The 21,388-nt window shown below is 37.8% G+C and overlaps 1 protein-coding gene across 1 annotated transcript; it reads left to right on the forward strand.

Annotated features, from left to right (window-relative positions):
* The first annotated feature begins 1,986 nt into the window (after positions 1–1,986).
* Positions 1,987–21,378, forward strand: POK1 (phragmoplast orienting kinesin 1). Its single transcript, XM_039019743.2, has 32 exons — positions 1,987–2,785; positions 2,872–3,027; positions 3,245–3,328; positions 3,417–3,536; positions 3,652–3,765; positions 3,857–3,949; positions 4,045–4,205; positions 4,298–4,372; positions 5,236–5,323; positions 5,426–5,484; positions 5,580–5,643; positions 5,747–5,812; positions 5,896–6,039; positions 6,157–6,261; positions 6,363–6,598; positions 6,683–6,752; positions 6,865–6,918; positions 7,101–8,892; positions 8,989–9,062; positions 9,208–10,506; positions 10,605–10,712; positions 10,802–10,962; positions 11,060–11,147; positions 11,279–11,353; positions 11,774–12,010; positions 12,122–12,220; positions 12,338–12,412; positions 12,495–12,553; positions 13,516–13,627; positions 20,091–20,201; positions 20,282–20,443; positions 20,850–21,378. Exons 1-31 carry the CDS (start codon positions 2,255–2,257, stop codon positions 20,423–20,425), a joined length of 6,654 nt encoding a protein of 2,217 aa, XP_038875671.1. The 5' UTR covers positions 1,987–2,254; the 3' UTR covers positions 20,426–20,443; positions 20,850–21,378.
* Positions 21,379–21,388: the final 10 nt, after the last annotated feature.

Genomic DNA, 21,388 nt, shown 5'->3' on the forward strand with positions numbered 1-21,388 from the left:
TAGAACAACCTGAAAGGTTTGTTGTTGAAGGACTTGAAGACAAAGTTTGTAAACTTGTTAAGTCTCTCTATGGGTTGAAACAAGCACCTAAACAATGAAATGAAAAATTTGATCACACTATGTTATCGAATGGATATAAGATGAAGAGTATGTATGATAAATGTGTCTATATTAAAACCATAGATCAAAAGTATGTCATTGTTTCCTTGTATGTGGATGATGTGTTAATAATGGACACAAATAGGGATTTTATTGATTCCATTAAAAGGATGTTGAAATCAAACTTTGATATGGAAGACCTTGGTCTTGCTGATGTTATCCTTGGAATTCAAATAACAAGAAATCCAAGTTCATACATACTTTCTCAAACTCATTATATAGAGAAAAGCCATGAAAAAATTGGATAATTTTGAGAGTAAGCCGGTTGTTACTCCATTTGATCTAAATTGTAATTTGAAGAAAAATAATGATGAAAGTATATCTTCTCTAGAATATCCTATAGTTATTGGTAGCTTAATGTAAAAAATGAATTGTACAAGACCTGATATTGTCCAGGACCAAAATAGACACAAACATATAGAACTCAAAGATATAAGATAAGTTGTGCATGATATCTGTTGTCTCAATTCACCAATGAGAAGGATAGTTTCAAAGCTTAGTCTCACTATTTTTTCGGTAAATTTAATGGATATTCACTAATAAAGGTTCAAGTCAAGAAGACACATCTCCTGATACATAGTTTGTTTGTTTGCCCTCAATGGTTTTGTTTGATTTTTCTTACTTTCTTTCATGTGGGGAATTGTTGGATATATGTAGTGAAAGAAAGGAAACTAAAAGTTTGGTGAAGTTTTGAGACATAAAATGAGTTTAGTTGTGTATATTAAATTCATTGTTCATAAACTTTAAAATTGAATTGAAACTTCAAATTAAAATGATGTTTCATGTACGAATTTAATATGTATGAAAGTTAAATTTATAGTTTTTTTTTTCCAATTTGATTGAGTTATGTTTGATTTTTATCAGGTAACAACTCAATTGAGTTAAATTTGATAAATGTTTCAATTTTTATATTTATTTAATTTTATTGAATATTTACCAAATTGCTAGCTTACAAAAAGCAGTGTTCTTCATTTGTAGCATCTCATTCCAAGTTGAAAAGTTATATCATTTCTTACTTTATTTATTTCTTTATTTTGTTATTGAGTTGAGTTGAAAGCAAGTATCTAAGAATTCTGCCAGATTCGAGTAGTTTAAGGTTGCAGTTCTACCAAAGTTAGTCGTTGTATCTTGTTGAGACTATTATTGTAGTATGCTTGCAGCCTGTGCAGGGCGAATAATTGTCTTCAAGACAATGCTTACCAGAAGCATGTCTCGACTATGTTTTGAATCTCCAAAAGTTTTGAAGTTCTTTCAAGTATTTGGTTATTTTTACATCTAAGCCTTCTTACACCATATGACCTTCGTTTAAGTTTGAATATTATACATTGAGTGTATTGTTTCTAATAATTGAGATGTGATCAGTTTGTTAGTGTATTCAATTCTATATATACCATTTTCTCCCAACAGTAGTTAACGAAACTATTGACATATGTAGAGTGGTTTTAAAAAATTTAGAAAATCGTATATATTGTCTTCGAGTCAGGTCTCCAAATTGGCACAAGAGTTTCTAATCATATATATATGATGCAATTAAACCCTAAATCTCATCCTTAGTCCACGAGATTAAACTTAAACTGCATCCACCGTACATTTAGGTCTAGTATTTTATTTATTATATAGATTTTGACCTACATTTGAGTATCAGTAAAATATACTCACATTCACTAAAATAAATATAGGTCAACTAAGATAAATTTCTACTATAAATTTCGAGTTGATATCTCCCACTCTTAAAAAAAAAAAAAAAAAAAGAGTCAGGATGTTTAGCCTTTAAGCGGCAGAATCCAAAGTTTAAACTATATTTACCCCTTTTAAAACCCTTCTTTTAAGGATCGTGAAGCAAACGGGCAAAACAGAGGATTTCGATTTGGAGTACTTTTCAAATTTCAAATGCACCCAGGGGCCATTTCGTAAATAAAATAGTTCAAAATTTAAATAGGCGGGCTGTTCTGCTAGTAACTAAGCTCATCGTCTTCTCAAATTTCCTTTTCCGTTCCACTGAGAACAAGTTCGAGCTCCTGATTGCTTTCAAATGTCTACCGATTCCTCAACTTGAATTCCAATTTCCCTTCGATTGGAACCTGAAAGCTCAACCATGTCCAAACATGTATCTTCTTCAAAGAGCTCTCAACCGGAATCCAACGAGAATGAACTCGGAATCTCGCCCAGTGGACTTCATTTTCCACCTCCTAGAACACCTTTTAACATCATTGCAGATCCAGCTCAATTCCAGAAAGAATTTCATGATTCTGGTTTTGATTCCCGTTTCAAGCTCCAATCCATCAAAGCCGATTGGTCTTCTGACAGAAAATCTGAAGTTTCGCTTAAGATTAATGGAAATGCATGTAGTAACTATGGCACTCCAAGGGTTTCAGTTCAAGGTCGGAGGGTCAACTCCGAGCCAAGCTCAACGCAGAGTACTCCTGCAAAGAGCTCGTCGAGAGTTTCGTTTGGTGGAGCAATAGTCGCTACTGGCAGTAAAGCTCCTCAGCTCGCTGATGGCAGGGCAGGAAGTTCCTCCAGGTTTTTCAGAAGGATATCGATTATGAATACGGAGTTACCGGTTGATGTTCCACATTTTGACCTTGAGGAAGATCCATCTTTCTGGAAGGATCACAACGTGCAGGTTAATTTGTGTTCCGTAATTCCTTCATTTGGGGTAGAGTAGCTTCGTGGATGTGAATCATGGGTTATTATGATTACTTTGTATAGGTAATGATACGCATTCGACCCTTGAATACTACGGAGAGAGACTCTCAAGGTTATGGTAGATGCTTGCGACAGGAAACCGCAAAAACTCTGGTATGGCTTGGTCACCCCGAAACCAGATTCACCTTTGATCATATAGCTTGCGAAACGATATCACAGGTGCAATTTCTCCCCCTCTCTCTTTCGTTTTGATTGTTTGTTTTTGTTGAATTATGTCTCTTCAGGAGAACGCTCGATCAAGTAAAATTTAGTGTTGTAGCTCCTGCCCTGATATGGCCTTAAACTCAACTATTTTGGGTTGCGCTGCATCCATTCTTGGAAAAGAAATTGGTATAATATAGTTCTAAAGCCCTCTCTTCATTCTGTGAAAATTTAGGAAAACCTTTTCAAAGTTGCTGGACAGCCAATGGTGGAGAACTGTTTGTCTGGTTATAATAGCTGTATGTTTGCTTACGGCCAGGTACTTCAGCTGCAATATTCATTTTATAGGTTTTGCAGGATTTTGGGTTTTATGTATTTTTGTGTTAATTCTTTTTTGGTCCCGGCAGACTGGTAGTGGCAAAACATATACCATGATGGGTGGGATATACGAGGTGGAGGGCAGACTCAATGAAGATTGTGGACTAACTTTACGCATTTTTGAGCATTTGTTTACAAGAATTGGAATGGTTTGGCAACTTAATTCCTTATGTTCTTAATTGATATGATAATTTGCATGTAATAATACATCTCCTGAGTTATTTTGTTCTCCATTGGGTTTGTTACGACAAATTATTTGTGCAGGAGGAAAAGAGCAAGCAGGATGTCAAATTGAAATATAGCTGCAAATGTTCCTTTCTAGAAATTTACAATGAGCAAATAACAGACCTCTTGGAACCTTCATCAACTAATTTGCAAGTAATTCTGAACTCTCTAAATATATTTTGCTCTGGGTTTTACTCTCCACTTTCCTTGAGCCTTGAGGAAAGTACGAATCTTCTTATTATAGCTCAGAGAAGACTTGAAGAAAGGAGTATACGTAGAGAATCTCACAGAACACAGTGTCACAACTATAAATGATGTTGTCAAGCTTCTCTTGCAGGTGGCTCCACCTTGAGATTTTGCATTCCACTGCCACAATTTTTATTTTATTTTTTAATTGCCAACATGATCGAGATCTTTCCATTTCATACTCAGGGTGCTGCAAACAGAAAGATGGCTGCTACATATATGAACAGTGAGAGTAGCCGCTCCCACAGTGTTTTTACTTGTATAATTGAAAGTCATTGGGAGAAAGATTCCAGAAATCACTTTAGATTTGCTAGGTTAAATTTAGTGGACCTAGCTGGTTCTGAAAGGTAAACTGTTTCAGGCATGGGATGCCTATTAATCGTTTTTCATTTTTCCTTGTATTCTTTTACATTATTGGCTAACTTCATATATGGTTCAGGCAGAAAAGTTCTGGTGCAGAGGGGGATCGCTTGAAAGAAGCTGCAAATATAAACAAGTCGCTATCAACTCTAGGGTAATGAGAACAAAGAGCTGTTTCTAGACAGAGAATCTAATGCGTTTCCTTAGATACTTATTGTTTTATATATTCATCCTTTGTCCTTATGTTCTCACCTATTTCTAACCATTTAAGCTAACTCGTAAACTGAAATGAATAAAACATTTCACCATCTGAAATCTATATTTAAACCAAGAATGTGATACTCAGAACTGTTTTTATAGTGGAAATGGAACTTGAGATAAAGCAATTTATACATGCCTATCATTCCTATCACTTGTTAGGGAGTAATTTTACCTGGATTGCATCTGAATCTAACAAACAAAAATTAACAGGAAAACTACATTATTGCTTTTCTTTTTAAAAGGTCATGCTATTTTTACATGATTTTCTTTTTCATCTTGCAAATTTCTTGATCAATTATTTTGTTTTTCCTTTTGTTCTTCAACAAATATTGGTAAACTCTTCATTCTTATTGAAATCTAGCATAATAAAAGCTTTGACCATAGAGGCATTTAAATTATAAATCCACCCTGGTGGTCTGGCGAGTTTTTTGAGGTTCCCCATTTTAACAATAGACCAAATGCTGGTTTTGTGGCATTTCTTCTTTACTTGCTGCCTTGTTTTTCTCTTGTAAAAGATAGAGTATTGAGTGACGAGCTCTTTTTTTGCATTTTAATGATAAAAGGTTATTTCCAAAGGAATTACTTGACAGATCCCTATAAATTCTTTTGCTTCCCAAATTGTCAACTTTGTTATTGTAGAATAGACTTATCTTAGATTTTCTTTTTTCAGAAGTTATAGTATAGCAGTTATATATGCAACTACTTGATTAAATTGTCTTTCAGTTGCTTAGCCCAATTTTGTACTCTATGTTTTAGCTTGGTCATTATGTCATTAGTGGATTTGGCTCATGGGAAGCATAGACATATTCCGTACAGGGATTCAAGGTTGACATTCCTACTTCAGGTTCTTTCTTAAAACCTCTTAATCTAAATATGATATCGTGGAGTTGTTGATCATTTGGTTCCTCTGGGTTGGAAAATATCTGAACGACACATTTGATTACAGGACTCTTTGGGTGGAAACTCAAAAACAACTGTCATTGCTAATGTCAGCCCATCATTTTGGTCCGTGTTAATCTTTGTCTGAAACTGAAACAAAGTCCAGTCGTTGGGTTTTTCTTCTTTTTCCATACTCCTAATATTGCACATTATTTCTGCAGCTCAGCCAATGAAACACTAAGCACTCTCAAATTTGCACAGCGTGCCAAACAGATTCAGAATAATGTACTCAATATTTTCCCAACAAGTACACACACTGACAACTTATTTATTCCAATGAAACTACAATTTATTAAGAGCTATTCTTCGGCACTTTCTGTTGTTGTAGGCAAAAGTTAACGAGTGTGCTTCAGGTGATGAAACTACACTCCAAAGGCAAATCCTACACTTGAAGGTTTGAAATAAAGCTGTATACTTATGACAATCATATTGGAACCGTACTTGTCAGTAAAGTTGATGCATTTTGGAAATGCACAGGGTCAGTTGTCCTTTCTACTGAAGCATAGTAATTTTCCAAGGTCTATACTGAATAGCGTTCCAAGACTTGAAGAGTCTGGAGTAAATTCTCCGTTTGAAGGCTATGATGCATTAGGGGGTAGAATGCAAACCGAAAATCATAAGGTACTGAATTATTGATCATAAACATGGAAAAACACTTTCCCAAGTACATCAGACGTCATCTTCATTTTTAGTGGGTGATGCAATCACCAAATATTGATACTTATGTATATGCTGCAGATAAAACTCGTGGAAGCTTCCTTAATTGGTGCATTAAGGAGGGAAGAAGTGGCAAATACTACAATAAAAAAGCTTGAGTTCGAGATTGAACACATGAAGCGCTTGGTATGACTCATTCTAATCTTGACTAGAAAAATGAGGTTTGATTGATAGAAAACTATGATATGATGTGTCAATCAATTTTGTAGCTATGACATTTCATGCAGGCTTTCCAACAAGAGGAGGATGGTCAACGTACTAAAATGTTGTTAAAATTTCGTGAAGAGAAAATCAGACAACTTGAATTGTTTTTAGGTGGGATGCTGTCCGCTGACCAATATCTTTTAGAGGAAAACAAGGCCTTAGCGATAGAGATTAAGATGCTTCAAGCAAAGATTAACAGAAATTCAGAATTGACAAGATTCTCATTAGAGAATTCTAAACTCACCGAGCAACTTCAAGTGTAATAATATGCCATCTTATTGAAGCAAATAATTAATTCCAATTTTGTTACCCATTAAATTTTCCTATTTAAATATTGCATCAGGTATCAAACTTTTTATGAGTTAGGAGAGCGTGAAGCATTGCTAACTGAAGTTGCAGAATTACGCAATGAGGTTTCGGAATATTTGATAAATTCTTTACCATGTTTCTTCTCTTTTCTATTTATGACAACACAGCTACTCCATTAATCATGAGGAAGTTATTTAAAATATTCTCATTACACAGCTTCTGGTTGCTCTGGGAAAAAGCTCAACCATATCTGAACGAGATAAATATCAGGTTCTTGGCCATTTACTAATTAGCTTCAAGTTTTCTTATCAAATGGAAAACATCTGGCAAAATTTATTTTGCCTGAAGCTAGAAAGTAACTAGTTTCTATTACAAATTGAGAAATTTAATTGTATGAATGCGTGTTTTCTTTTTCCATGGCTTAATGTGCACAATTTATGTTTATTTTGCAGGATGAAACAATGTCCATCAAGAGTTATAACCAAGATGACACACTATCTTACATTGCAGGATGTGACGAGAACTTCGAAAATACAATAGGCCAAGGTTCAGATAGTGAACTCGGAGCAAAGCCCATTTGTTCTCCGAAAGATCTGATCGATGAAAAAGTGTTGGCTCAATCTATGGATTCAGATAACAATATGCAAGCTGAGAATTATGGATGCAACCAGTTCAAACACTGCATGGTGGAAGACTTCTTAAAAAAATCTGATCGTACAAAATGTCCAAACGAAGGAAATATGATGAACCAACATGATGTTGACAACAAAACTTTGCAAGTCAAGTTGGAAAACTTGACTAGGGAACTTGAGGAAGTCAGATTATCTAATATTCAGTATCAAGAAAATCAGAACCAACAGAACCAAATTGAAGATGTTCGTCAACAGGTTGAGATGGAGACAGCCAGTACAATTCTTCAGTTACAGGAAGAGGTTGAAACTCTTCAGTTAGAACTTAATGATAGGTTACATGGCTTAGCCCAGGAAAATGCACGACTGAAAGATTTGTTGTCTGTAAAAAATGAGGAGATGAGGATGCTATGTATTGACTGGGAAACAGCAATGGTAGAACTAACAAGTTTCCTTCTCGATAGTTCTAGATCTATCAGAGATGCACATGGACAGATAGAAGGTATCGCTAATTTGTTTCCTAAAGTAAATGTTGGAATTAGTGAACAAGTGCAGCAGGCCATCGAAGTTTGGATCGAAAAAGAAGAAACAATTCTGTTATTGCATAAAAGTTTGGAAGATGCACGACTCATGGTGAAAGAGATGGAGCTGAAGTTAGATTCTCTGAAGGAAGCAACACTTGCCTTAAATGAATCGCAACAAATGCATGATAATATTAGTGCTGCAGGTGCTAAACCGTTGAGCACTCAGATGACTGACGAGAATATTATGGTAGGGTTTCTAGACAAAAGACTTGGATTTAAGAATGATCAGTTAATTGAGGCAGAGGAATCTGCTGATGCGGCAGTATGGTTATCCCAACCTCAGGAGCTGGCTTGCTGGAATAACATTGAGAGAGAGATGCCCATCTCAAAGTTGGATGTTTCATCTCAAAGAAGCACTAACATCTTTGATGATGTAATGGCCAATGCGAATGAATTACTGCTGGAAGAATCAGATACAGAAAGCAATATGATATTGTTAGGTCTAATGGAGTTAAAGAATATAATCAGTGGACATTATGCAGACATGGAAATGCATATTTCAACTCTCCGTATCTACATTCAAGACCTGCATTCTGAATCTCAAGAGTTAGTCCAGGACATGGCGAGAGAAATTCATGAATTGAGGTTAAAGGCCAAGACATCAAATGAAATTTGTAAAAGTCTCCAATTCTTCAAAGATAAAGATCAACCAGCACACAAATATTGGAATGTTGAGAACGAAAATAGTATTTTGGATCAAATAAAGGCTAAAATATATGAAGCAAAAAACAGACTAAATATTCTTGAAGATTCTATTGATAGAAATATAGCTGGTTTTGTTGAGCAGTATTTCGATCAATATCCAGTGAAAGAAGATGGCTGGAGTTCTGATTGCTCTAGTTCAAGCTCTGACATTTCAACTGAGAGTGTTACTTCAAGAGGGAAACTTTTGGACTATATGAATGGTGAAAAAGGAACCACAACATATCTGAGAAAGGAATTGTATATGACGTATAATGCTATCCGTAAACTATGTAAGGAAATAAATGCACTCCTAATGCATGATATAGGAGGTGATTCTTTGCCAGAAGGTAAATATTACTTGTACAATTTGTTCCAGTGGTAACTGTAATAGACAATAGCTTGACATAAAATCTGATTAATAATGATCCAAAAATTGTTGACAGAAATGGACCAGGGAAAAACACCCTTCAAATTGAGGATGGAAAAAGCTGAAGCTGGTTGCAATAATACCAGCAAGGTATACAAATAACTTATATGGTCTATCCTGAACTCAAATTTTATGTTTGGCGTATGAGGAATCGATGTTTTCTTTCGTTATTATATTCAAATACCGATCTTGAGGGAGATTTGCTTCATTTTTCTCATGCTTTGTGGTGTTGCAGGTAATTTCTGTTGAGCAGACTAAAGAGGATGGAGGACTCTTGAACAGATTTGAAGAAGCTCAAGAAGCAATAAAAGAAGCTGATATTATGTTAAATGCATTGTTGAGAGTCAATGAAAATGCAAAGCAACTAACCGGTATATTTAAGCAAGCGGGTGAGCAGTTACAGATAGAAAGAGACAACTTGATTGATGAAGTTGGACAGCTCAAGTCTTCAATGCATCTGAAGGATGCTGAGAATAAATTACTTCATGAACACGTTTGTTTTAATTTGGAAGAGGTAACTAACTCAGTGTCTTCTCTTGAATGTTGTATTTCACAAATGCAGAGGGATGTGGATGAGAAGTTTGGCATAATATCTTGTGATATCATATCCTTTAGAAACGAGATGCTTAATTGTGTTAGTAACTGGAAATCCCTATTGGAAGATATTTTTTTGGAAATAATGGGGAGAGAATTTACTTCATTTGTTGTCCATCAGTGCTATATGAACAAAATTTGTTGGCAATTTGCACAGTTTAAGGCAGAACCTAACTTTTTACCACTTAAATGGCAAAGGTGTTTGGAACCAACCAATATTTCAGGATCTACTAGCCTTACTGATAAGGAGGATATTATGTTAATTAGTAAGATTGACAGAGGAAGAACTGAGCTGATCACAGGCTTGGAAGAGGCAGATGGAGGTTTTTCCTATGACGACATTTTGTACGATAATTTGGCACTTAAGAAGGAATTGAAGAGGAAGGAGGTTTTATTAGAAGGTTTGCTTTTTGATTTTAGATTGCTGCAGGAATCAACCTCAAAAACAAAGGATATGAAAGATGAGACAGATTATTATTCTCTGAGTCAGCTTCAGCATGAATTGGAGATTAAGGCAAATCAGCTTGACAGTGTGCTAGTTCAGCAAAGAAAACTTGAGGGGCTTCTGACTGATACTGAAAAGGCTTTGTTCTTATCTAATTCCAAGCTTGATAAGGCAAAAGAAACAATGACTTCAATTTCAGAACATAATGCACAGTTGAAGAAGCAGGTAGAAGATCTTTATCTCAAGAAATCTGAGGCTGAAAAACAATTGGCAGAACAGCAGGATGTAATTAATAAACTAGAAAATGAAATACTCCATCTTACTTCGCTGGAAAAAAAATCAGTTCTATCAGTTGAAGACATTGAGAATGAATTGAGCAGAGTCATCAGTGAGAGAGACCAACTCCATGAACAAGTCTGCTTTCTGACTGACAAGCTTGACATGGCCTACGCATTGGCTGATGAAAAGGAAGCTGTTGCCACTGAAGCTCGTCAGGTATTATTGTAGAATTTTTGTGGTTCCTTCTAACACTAGAATTGAGGTTTGATCTAAGGTAGATCTGTTCTTGTTGTGATTTCCGTTTTTAATTTCAGGAATCAGAGGCCAGTAAATTGTACGCAGAACAGAAGGAAGAGGAGGTGAAGATCTTAGAACACTCTGTTGAGGAGCTTGAGAGTACCATAAATATGTTGGAAACAAAGGTCAACCCACAGCTGCTTTGAAAACCCTATGCGTCAGTTCTATAACTGATCACTCACATCAGAGTATTCTCTACCATTTCTCCTTTCAGGTGCATGAGATGGATGAGGAGGTTGAGAAAAATCGCACATTAAGAGAATCACTAGAACTGGAGAAACAGATCTTCAGACAGAGACTATTAGCTGTACAAAATCTATCTGAAGATGTGGATTGTGGAAATGAAATTGTTGAGCATGCTGAAGAGCAACCCAGGTTCATGATTCTTTTTGTTTCCTTTTAACTTTTTTTCTATGAACTATTATGATATCATTTTTAGTTTCCTAAAGTGAAAAAGAAATTTCAAGTACAGGCAAGCGGGAATTATACTTCTAGAACTGCTGGAGGCACAAAGTAGAATAAAACTTCTTGAAGAGGAAAGGGTAGAACAAGACAAAGAGGTTGGTGAAACCACTGAATTTCTGGAATCACTTCTTTTGGAAAAATTATTTTGTCTCTCTTGTGAATATCATGTTAAATCAGTTGCAATTTACTTATTCATTGATGGATGTTTGGCTCCTTGTATTTGAAGGTCAAACGACTCAAAGAATACATCTCCGAGCTTGTATTGCATGCCAATGCCCAGGCAATGAAGTACCAACAGAAAGTAAGAAACTAAAGAAATTCAATTCAAGCATGCATCATTAGTAACTTCTATTAGAAAAAAAAGAAAAGAAAATAAAAACTAGCAATAGTAGATTATGGATTAGGTTATGTACGTAGATATGTAGAACTGCGTAGTTTGTTTGTACAAAAAATTTTGAGACTTGGGAACAAGATAAAGAATTAATTTAATGTCCTGATCATTAAGGATTTCTTGATGCTCTTCACTTGTTTGAGTTTATGACTTATGACATCCCATAAAGTGGGCAGCCTACTGGTGGTGGTGCAGTACCCCAGCTTTTATGCCTCTAGCATGTTTATAGTCGACCCAACTTAGATGGCAAGTTCATGCTTTCTGGTAGTGGTGACTGGGTTTTATACATTTTTTTTAATCACATCTTCCATCCATATTCTTCATGGGCAGTACACTAATCTGGAAGTAATGGTCCGTGATGCAAGCAAAGATCATTCAAATCCAATGACTGCACCAACATTAGATAAAGTTGAAAAAAATTCTGCAAGACCGAGGGGTTCAAGCTCACCATTCAGATGCATTTCAAACTTGGTGCATCAGATGAACTTGGAGAAGGAGCATGAGCTGTCAACAGCAAGGCTTCGTATAGAGGAGCTTGACGGACTTGCAACTAGTCGGCAAAAAGAGGTACATAAATTGGCCAGAACTGAATTATTTATCTGTAATCTGCAATCCTTGTGAAAGATTGAAGTTATGAACATTTATCTGAACTCGATCTAAAATGATATGCTGTATCAGATATGTATACTGAATGCTAGGCTGGCAGCAGCAGAGAGTATGACACATGATGTCATTCGAGATTTACTTGGTGTCAAACTGGACTTGACTAAATATGCTGTAAGTTTTTTACTGTTATTTTTTTTTTTTGGATAAACGAAAAATTCACTTATTTGAGACTTCAAATATTTATAGCCGCCTGTATCTAATGAAAATTTTTGCACTTGAAAATTTTAGAACTTTATAGATAAATACCAAGTTCAGAAAATGGTTATGGAGGCTCATCTACAGTCTCAACAATTCCGGGAAAAGGTGGAAATTGTAAAAGGCTACAATTTTCATTTGCTATCTTTGATTATGACCTGTCAGGTTGACATTAATTTTTCTTTTATAGGAACAAGAGGTTCACGACTTGAGGACACAAATTAATGATTTACATGAGGAAAGAGAATGGTGAGAGCTTTTCCAGAATGATGTACACTAGATTCTCCCCGCCCTAGGTTTCTAGCTACGTATTGTTTACTTAGACTTTTGTCCTTACAATTGAAAGTTGATGATAATTGTATTATTACCTAATAATTGGAGAATAAATGAATTCGTCTTTGATATATAACAGCCTTCACTCAAGACCTTGTGGAAGAAATTTTTTGTCCTTACAGTTGAAAGTTGATGATAATTGTACTATTACCTTATAATTGGAGAATAAATGAATTAGTTTTTGATATATAACAACCTTCACTCAAGACCTTGTGGAAGAAATTTTTTAGTTTGCAGTTGATTTGTTTTGTAATTAACGATAAACAAGTAGTAACAAATAATGGATACATACGAAATGATATTTTTGTATTGGTGGAGGAGTTCTCTGAATTATAGCCCCTAATTTGAGACTACAGATTGAGGGTAGAACCAGTGTTTTAAAAAGCCCTCTCGGGCATGCACCTAGACGTGCACAGGTTTGACGCCTCGCCTTGGAAAAGCGAGGCTCACAAAATAAGGCATGCCTTAGGTGCACGCCTTTTGTGAAGCCCCAAGGATCAAAGCCCTGTGCCTTGGGGCTTTTCAATTATTTTTAAAAAATAGTAATAATTAAGGATTTTCCTTCTTTATTAACTAAAGGGATCAAGTTTACCAAACCTAAATGCAAAATTCTTGTGTTTTGGGTCCCTTTTTTTCCATATTTCCACTTCAATTATATTCTCTCTTTTTAATGTAATATTTTTATATATAGTGCGCCTCACAAAAAAAAGTCCGCACATTTTTGTGCGCCTTGCGCCTAGGCTCCAGAGGGCCATTGTGCATTAAGGCGCCTTGAGTATTTAAAAACACTGGGTAGAACATGTCAGCACCATGTGCTCCCTCATGCATACTTGAATTTGCCTTCTCTGCCTACCTTAACATGACAATGTTTTCTGTAGTTACAAATCTGTGCTAAGCAAGAAGGAAGATGAAGCACTCACTACGCAAATAACTTGTGAGAAACTACGAGAACGGGATCACTTGCTTTCTGTACAGAATGGGATACTGAAGGTAAGCACGAGCTATTTAAAATTATTTTTGGTTTTCATATAATGCGGTATGTTTCAAGTTCCAGTCTTCAGTTAAGCATAAGTACCGATACCTTCTGCCATTTCAATTTTAGTGGATATTTGTTGTACTGTACAACAGACAGCCATCCTATGATCATATAGGATAATAGGAATTTTGGATTTGTGTGCTTTCGGTTTCTCTGGGCCTACAAACAAACTCCAGCGTAGGTCTGTATCCGTGGTTTCCTTGACTATGGCCTATGCTCTTATCTATATCAATCTCCACAATAAGTCTTTCAGTTGTGTTTTCCATGGCTATACAGTATAGCAATAATCACCGCACAGGGTACCTTCGGTCCTCAAGAGGGGCACCGATCTTCTCTCTGGATCCAGGCATATTATATTCTACGAAAATTCCTTCCATTTCCTAAAATCTCCTTCATCCTAGACTGGTGTACTTGCAAGGAGACGTTAAGCATCGGTAGTTGTTGAAATTATATTTTAGCCCTAAGGGCATTTTTGTCTTTTATCAGTCTAGGGTTTCTCATTGTTTGGTTATTTATACATGTTTTTGTATTGTGTACTATGTATCTGAATTAAAAATAAAAACTCTTAGCGTGGTTTTTTCTCCCTGGTCTAGGGTTTTCCACGTAACTCTAGTGTTTTTTCTTTTCCCCTAACTTTTCAAGATGGTATCAGAGCATGGTGATGAGAACGTCGCTGGAATAGAAGAGATTCAGTCATCGACTCTAGTAGGGGATGGAACTCCAAGAGAAAACTCTAACAGTGCTGAAATTAGGGCTACCGTCTATCAATACCTACGGTCATTACTTGGACCGATTCAGATTCAAGCAGCCCTAATCGATCCAGCCGTTACTGCCGTCGCTGCCGTCGGAGGACCCCCGCCGCTGCCGACGACGACTTCAACCACATTGCCGCCGCTGCCGTCGAGACTCGATCATCCGCCGTCAGCCCAGCCCAGATACGAGCGTCCGCCGTCGACTTCCTATGTTTTCCAGCTGCCGGGTTTTACAGCCGCTGATTCCGCTCCAGATCTCGCCGACGGAAGTGTTTCAAGTCAGTCGTTCTCCCTTCCGACGTTACCAAGTTCTGTCTACCCATCGAATCTTCCATCTTCGAGTCTTCCTTCATCATCGAGTTTTCCAAGCCCTCTGAATGTGCCGATATATCGGTCTACCAGAACCCACAACATCATTTGAACCACCCGGTCCAATCGAACCCGGTCCAGCCGAACCCGGTTCAACCAAACCCGGTCCAGCCGAACCCGGTTCAACCAAACCCGGTCCAGCCGAACCCTTTACAGCAACTTCTTGTCTCTCACTATTTTTCCTCTGGTCAGCCAGCTCTTCCCGTTGGTTTTCCCACACTGACAGAAACGATATCTTCAGGGGTTTATGGGCAGAAACAACCTACAACGATTCATGGTGGGACTGTTAGTGTTCAACAGCAACTGACAAACCTTCAACACCAAATTTCTGCACTTGGAGCAGCTGTTAGATCTTCGGCCAATCCTTCAACAGATTTTCTACCAGATACATACCCGGGGGTTCCGTTATGTTTAGAAACTCCGGTAACTACTTACCCTACTTTACCTTTCACAAACATTATGTCTGGGTCTGTAGGCAATTCTGCAGGAATTTCCATTGGCAAAAAACTTAATGGACAGAATTATTTTTCTTGGTCACAATCTGTGAGGATGGTTCTCGAGGGGCAGCACAAGTTCGGGTATTTAACAGGAGAAATGCCTAGACCAAACCTCGGGTATCCTCAGGAACGGATATGGAATGGGGAGGATTCTCTCCTTCGCTCAATTTTAATAAATAGTATGGAGCCTCAGATCGGTAAGCCTCTTCTTTACTCAGCTTCTGCTCGAGATATCTGGGAAGCTGTCCAGAAACTTTACTCGAAGAGGCAGAATGCTTCACATCTTTATACCTTGAGAAAATAGGTGCATGAGTGCAAGTAAGGGACACTCGACGTAACATCCTATTTCAATAAATTATCACTGTTGTGGCAGGAGATGGATCTATATCGGGAAATAGTTTGGAATTGCCCAGTTGACGGGGTTCAATATTTGAAGATTGAGGAGGCTGACCGTGTTTATGATTTTCTGGCTGGCTTAAACTCGAAGTTTGATGGTGTTCGGAGCCGAATTTTGGGACAAAGACCAATCCGTCCCTGATGGAAGTTTGCTCCGAGGTCAGATTGGAAGAAGATCGAACCAGTGCTATGAATGGTACAACGCCTAATACCCTGGACTCTGCTGGGTTTGGAGTCAAGTCATCGGGTTCAGAAAATGACAAACAGAATGGAAAGAACCCTTAAATTTGTGAGCATTGGAAGAAACCATGGCATACGAAAGATCAATGCTGGAAATTACATGGCCGACCTCCAAATAGTAAGCGGCGTCCTCCGAACGACAAATCTAAGTCCCGTCGCGCCTTCGTTAGTGAAGCTATTGATGGTGCCCCTCCAGGGACGAGCCAGTGGATCCAGGTACGGTCGGAATCGGCAATATTGCACAATCAGGTACTCCCCATTCCTTTAGTTTCTTTGCCGAGGGAGATGAATCCTAGATCCTTGATTATGGAGCAACGGACTATCTAACTGGATCATCTGACCAATTCCTCTCCTATTATCCAAGTGTTGGAAATGAGAGAATAAGAATTGCAGATGGGTCATTTGTCCCCGTTGCAGGAAAGGGCCCCTTATCCCCACTCCAAGGACTGATTTTGCATAATGTCTTACATGTGCCAAAAATATCCTATAATTTGCTATCAATCAGTAAGTTAACCAGAGATTTGAACTGCAAAGTTGTGTTCTCACCAGATAATGTTTTGTTTTAGGACCTGAGCTCGGGGAAGATGATTGGCATTGCCTGGCACAATAGGGGGCTCTATTTTTTTTTTCCGATGATGCTTCGTTTAGGAGTTTATCTAGCACTTGTTTACTGTCTTCTCTTACTATTTCTGAAACTGATTTTTTATTATGGCATTTTCGTCTTGGACATCCAAATTTTCATTATATGAAATATCTATTTCCCCATTTATTTCGTAATGTGAATGTGTCATCTTTGTCGTGTGATGTTTGTATCCGTGCTAAGCAGCCTAGGGCGTCTTTTACCTCACAACCCTACCAACCTTCCCGGCCCTTCCACCTGATACATAGTGATGTTTGGGGCCCTTCGAATGTCACAACGGTATCAGGTAAACGGTGGTTCGTTACCTTCATCGATGATCACATTCGTCTTACATGGGTGTTTCTTCTTACAGACAAGTCTGAAGTGACGACGGTCTTTCAACAATTTTATACTACCGTTGAAACCCAGTTCAATACCAAAATCGCCATTCTTCGAAGTGACAATGGGTGTGAATTTGTTAATCAGACCCTTCGTGAGTTCTTAAACTCGAACAGAATTGTCCACCAAAATTCCTGTGCCTATACACCTCAGTAGAATGGGGTGGCCGAACGGAAAAATCGCCACCTCATTGAAGTCGCCCGATCCCTCATGATACCTGCATCCTTACCCTCGTATCTATAGGGGGATGTTGTTCTTATTGCAGCTCATCTCATAAATTGGATGCCCTCCTGTGTGCTCAAATTCCAAACCCCCTTAGAACATTTTAAAGAATCCATCTCGTCCACTCGCCTTTTCCCTGATGTTCCTCTTAGAGTTTTTGGGTGCACCGTGTTCGTCCATAATCATGGTCCTCACCAAAGTAAATTTGCTCCTAGAGCCCAAAAATGCATCTTTGTTGGTTATCCGCTCCATCAACGGGGCTACAAGTGCTTTCAGCCTTCCTCTCGAAAGTATTTTGTCACCATGGATGTCGCATTTCTGGAGGACAAGCCATTCTTTCCCGTTAGTCCTCTTCAGGGGGAGACTTTGAGTGAAGAGACTAACACTTCCACCTACTCTGTTCCCTTAGACTTGTTTCCCGAACCTATCCCTAAAACAGAAACAAATGAACCTATCCTTCCTACAAAACAAGTGCCTTGGATAACCTACTATCGGAAGCATCTTCGAAAGGAAATGGTTCCTGAAATTGTTTCCTCTGTTGCTCTGCTGGAAGGTGTTCAAGAGTCAGAACCGGAACCGGCTCAAGTTCAAGGTACCCCTAGCCATAATGACAATGAGTATGTTGAAGGTGATATAGGGGACTCAGGTGAAGTCAGAGATGATGACAGTGAAGTCAGGGATGATGGTAATAATGAAGCGCCCGGTGGTGCTCAGGGAACTGAAAATGAACAACAGTTGGATATAGATCAACAGGTTGACAAGACTAATGAGATTGAGGTTGATGCTACCTTGGATTTGCCGATAGCTCTGCGAAAAGGTACTAGGTCGTGCACCAAACACTCTATGACAAGCTTCTTGTCTTATAGTAACTTGTCTACGAGGTTTAGAGCTTTCACCACCAGCCTGGATAATGTGATAATTCCGGACAATGTGCACAAGACTCTGAAAATTCCTGAATGGCGAGGTGCAATTATGGAGGAGATGCGGGCCCTTGAGACTAACAAAACATGGAATCTGGTTAGTCTTCCGAGAGGGCACAAAACCGTAGGGTGCAAGTGGGTGTTTACTGTCAAATACAAGTCAGATGGAACTCTCGACAGATATAAGGCCAGATTGGTTGCAAAAGGATTCATTCAGACGTATGGAGTGGATTACTCAGAAACCTTCTCACCTGTGGCAAACTTAACACTATTCGTGTCCTCCTTTTTGTGGCTGTTAATCAAGACTGGCCTCTCCATCAGTTGGACGTGAAAAATGCGTTCCTGAATAGTGAACTGGGAGAAGAGGTTTATATGAACCCACCTCCAGGTTTTGATGCCCAGTTTGGCAATCAGGTGTGCAAATTAAAAAAATCCTTGTATGAACTGAAGCAGTCCCCTAGAGCTTGATTCGATCGATTCACCACCTTTGTTAAATATCAGGGGTTTGTTCAAGGGCATTTAGATCACACCTTATTCACTAAAAAGTCAGCACCAGGAAATGTAGCAGTATTGAATGTCTATGTTGATGATATTATACTATCAGGAGATGATTTAGCAGAAATTGACAGGTTGAAACAACGAATGGCAGATGAGTTTGAGATAAAAGATCTCGGTACCTTGCGATATTTTCTAGGAATGGAGGTAGCAAGATCAGTAGAAGGGATCTCAGTGTCTCAGAGGAAATACACACTCGATTTGTTGAAAGAAACTGGAATGACAGGGTGTAAACCTGCAGATACACCTGTAGAAGCCAACCTCAATATGATAGAGTCAGCAGATGATGTTCCTGTAAACAAAGAAAGATATCAACGGCTTGTGGGGAAACTGATATATCTGTCACATACCAGACTTGATATATCATATGCAGTTAGCTTGGTCAGTCAGTTCATGCAGGCTCCATGTGAAAGACACATGGAGGCAGTCACACGGATCCTGAGGTATCTGAAGTCTTCTCCTGGAAAGGGCTTGGTTTTCAGAAGGCATGATAGAAGGTGTATCAAGGCCTACACAGATTCTGACTGGGCCGGTTCTGTTACAGATAGGAAATCTACCTCAGGATGCTGTACCTTTGTGTGGGGAAACTTAGTTACTTGGAGAAGTAAGAAGCAAGGCGTCGTGGCTAGAAGAAGTGTTGAAGCCGAATATAGGGCTATGAGCTTGGGTATATGCGAAGAGATTTGGTTGAAGAAGGTTTTGGTAGATCTACATCAAGAAAGTCATGACCCGATGAGACTTTACTGCGATAACAAGACTGCCATTAATATTGCAACAATTCGGTTCAACATGACAGAACCAAATACGTTGAGATTGACTGAGACTTTATCAAAGAAAAACTGGATAACAGTAGCATTTGCATTCCTTATGTTCCGTCCAGCTAACAAGTTGCAGATGTTCTCACCAAAGGGTTACCCAGATAAACTTTTGACACATGTGTTAGCAAGTTGGGTCTCATTGACATCTACACCCCAACTTAAGGGGGAGTGTTGAAATTATATTTTAGCCCTAAGGGCGTTTTTGTCTTTTATCAGTCTAGGGTTTCTCATTGTTTGGTTATTTATACATGTTCTTGTATTGTGTACTGTGTATCTGAATTAAAAATAAAAATTCTTATCGTGGTTTTTTCTCCCTGATCTAGGATTTTCCACGTAACTTTGATGTTTTTTCTTTTTCCCCTAACTTTTCAAGAGTAGTTTATATACTATGCCTTTCCTTTGGGTAATACACACACACTTGCGTCTGTCATTTCTCATGTAATTCTTTATGCAGTCATTTTGTCACCAGTATAGTATTTTGCACTTCACACATAGATTATAATACATACCTGTATTCTATTGAGCTGAGGGTTTGTTACTGTTGTTGTTGTTGTTGTTTGTTTCCTCCCTTCTTTCTAGCCTTTTCTCTTGTTGCACAATTGTTCTTATTCGACTGCTGTTCTGGATTAGATGGAAAACAAAAATCTAAAAAGGAAGATAGTTGAGCTGGATGGAAAGGCGAACACACTTCATCAAACACGAACTAGCCAACAGGAAAATCGTCATGCATTTCTAACCAAGGTAGGTTCCCAAATCACCTGAATTATTTTACTATATGACAAGCCCTTGCTGAGAATCTGATTTTAATCAATGGGGTGCAGAATGATGAGTTAACCAAGAGGTTGGCTAACTCAAAAATGCTTCTCTCCCGCGTGAATGATGAAATGGCTCGTTACCGTATTCCTAGTGGCAGTTCTTCACATCACCGAAGTGGAGGCTCTGGAAACGAGATATCTCACGAGTGATTCATTTGCAGTATAAAGGTACCATTAACGCAATGAAACCTACATTTAAATTAGAAATCTAGTCCTTAAAAATGGAAAATGTATATTCTTTGTCGAATACATCTATTAACTTTAAAAATGTAAATTTGATTCTAAACTCTAATCAATATTCTGACACCTTCAATATTCTGTAAAATTTGCAAATCTACTACACATAAAATTGGTTGTCTGTTAAGATCCCATTTACATTTACATTATTTACGATTCTAATCCTAGAGTTCAGAAGGCACGCTATATAAACTCCCGAACTATAATAGCACCTCTGGATATGTAATATGATATTTTCTCTCTAATAATAATCTGCTCTAACTATGTGTGAATCTTTATGTTGATTTCTCTATTGCTTACATTTTCTCACTTTCTTTGTTTGTCGATTTTATAACAGTTAACAAGATCACTAAAACGAGAGACTGAGGGCTTGTTTGGTTGGTACATATATAGTCAGTAATAAGGATGGTACCACGTTGTAAATGGTAGCTCGAAGTTCCACGTCCTGTTTGCAAGTTTGGCCCAACAAAGCTTGAAATATCAACTGAAATAGCAAAGCCTGCTGCTGCAGATTTCAAGCCAGGCTGACATTTTAGGAGTTATTTGAGTGTCATTTAACTTTCTGGCCATCGAGTTGGTGTGATGTAAATAAACAACTTATTTGAATTTCAGTTCAGTTATTCGTTGAACTTTTTCATTGGTGGCTCTAAAAGTTTGGTTACAGTCCCCTAGTTATAGGAAAAGTTGGGTCTGGTATTCCATTTGAATTCTATTTTTTTTTGTATTTTTTTGTTTTTTTTAATTCAGAAAAATCGAGCTTGTCTTCTAGATTGGTAGCACAATCATATGTTGGTTGAGTTATACTCATTTTGTATTCTAATTTTAAATTGATTCAACAAATATTATTATTTTTTAATTTTTTTAAATTATGTGACT

Source organism: Benincasa hispida, chromosome 12 (genome assembly GCF_027475165.1).
Source record: "Benincasa hispida cultivar pf3 chromosome 12, pf3_genome.v1.1, whole genome shotgun sequence".
NCBI classification, from domain to species: domain Eukaryota; kingdom Viridiplantae; phylum Streptophyta; class Magnoliopsida; order Cucurbitales; family Cucurbitaceae; genus Benincasa; species Benincasa hispida.